A 357-nucleotide genomic window follows, 5' to 3' on the forward strand; every position below is an offset into this window, starting at 1 on the left:
CCCCCGCCCAGCCGCTCGGCCACCAGCGAGGCGCTGTCGGCAGTGAGCCAGGTGATCTTCATGGTGGGGATGCCGAAGGAGCGCATCACCTCGCCTACCTTGCCTGCCACCGTGGAGGCCTCCCCGGCGGGCAGCTCGAAGCTCCCCAGGAAGGTGGCAGAGGTCTGCCCGTTGCAGGGGGAGACGGTGGTGGTGAACATGGCGAGGCTGCGATGCTCCAGGACATCCACCGTCTCGTCCACCACCAGCCCGACAAACGGCGAGGCTTTTATCCTGTGCCTGTCCTCGTTGTGCAGGACTTTGGCGATCGCTGCCTGAGCCGGTTACGGGAGGTGCGCAGGGCCGGGGGGAGGGAAA

At 67.2% G+C, this 357-nt stretch overlaps 1 protein-coding gene across 1 annotated transcript in view; it reads right to left on the bottom strand.

The window, feature by feature from the left end:
- LOC104496043 (zinc finger protein 862) overlaps positions 1-357 on the bottom strand; it is a 3,888-nt gene that overhangs the window by 1,353 nt on the left and 2,178 nt on the right. The window contains exon 3 of the mRNA XM_010139107.1: positions 85-314. Within this exon, the coding sequence (XP_010137409.1) occupies positions 85-314 (230 nt within the window). The remainder of the gene's footprint in view (positions 1-84; positions 315-357) is intronic.

This window comes from Buceros rhinoceros, unplaced genomic scaffold (genome assembly GCF_000710305.1).
Source record: "Buceros rhinoceros silvestris isolate BGI_N320 unplaced genomic scaffold, ASM71030v1 scaffold34236, whole genome shotgun sequence".
NCBI classification, from domain to species: domain Eukaryota; kingdom Metazoa; phylum Chordata; class Aves; order Bucerotiformes; family Bucerotidae; genus Buceros; species Buceros rhinoceros.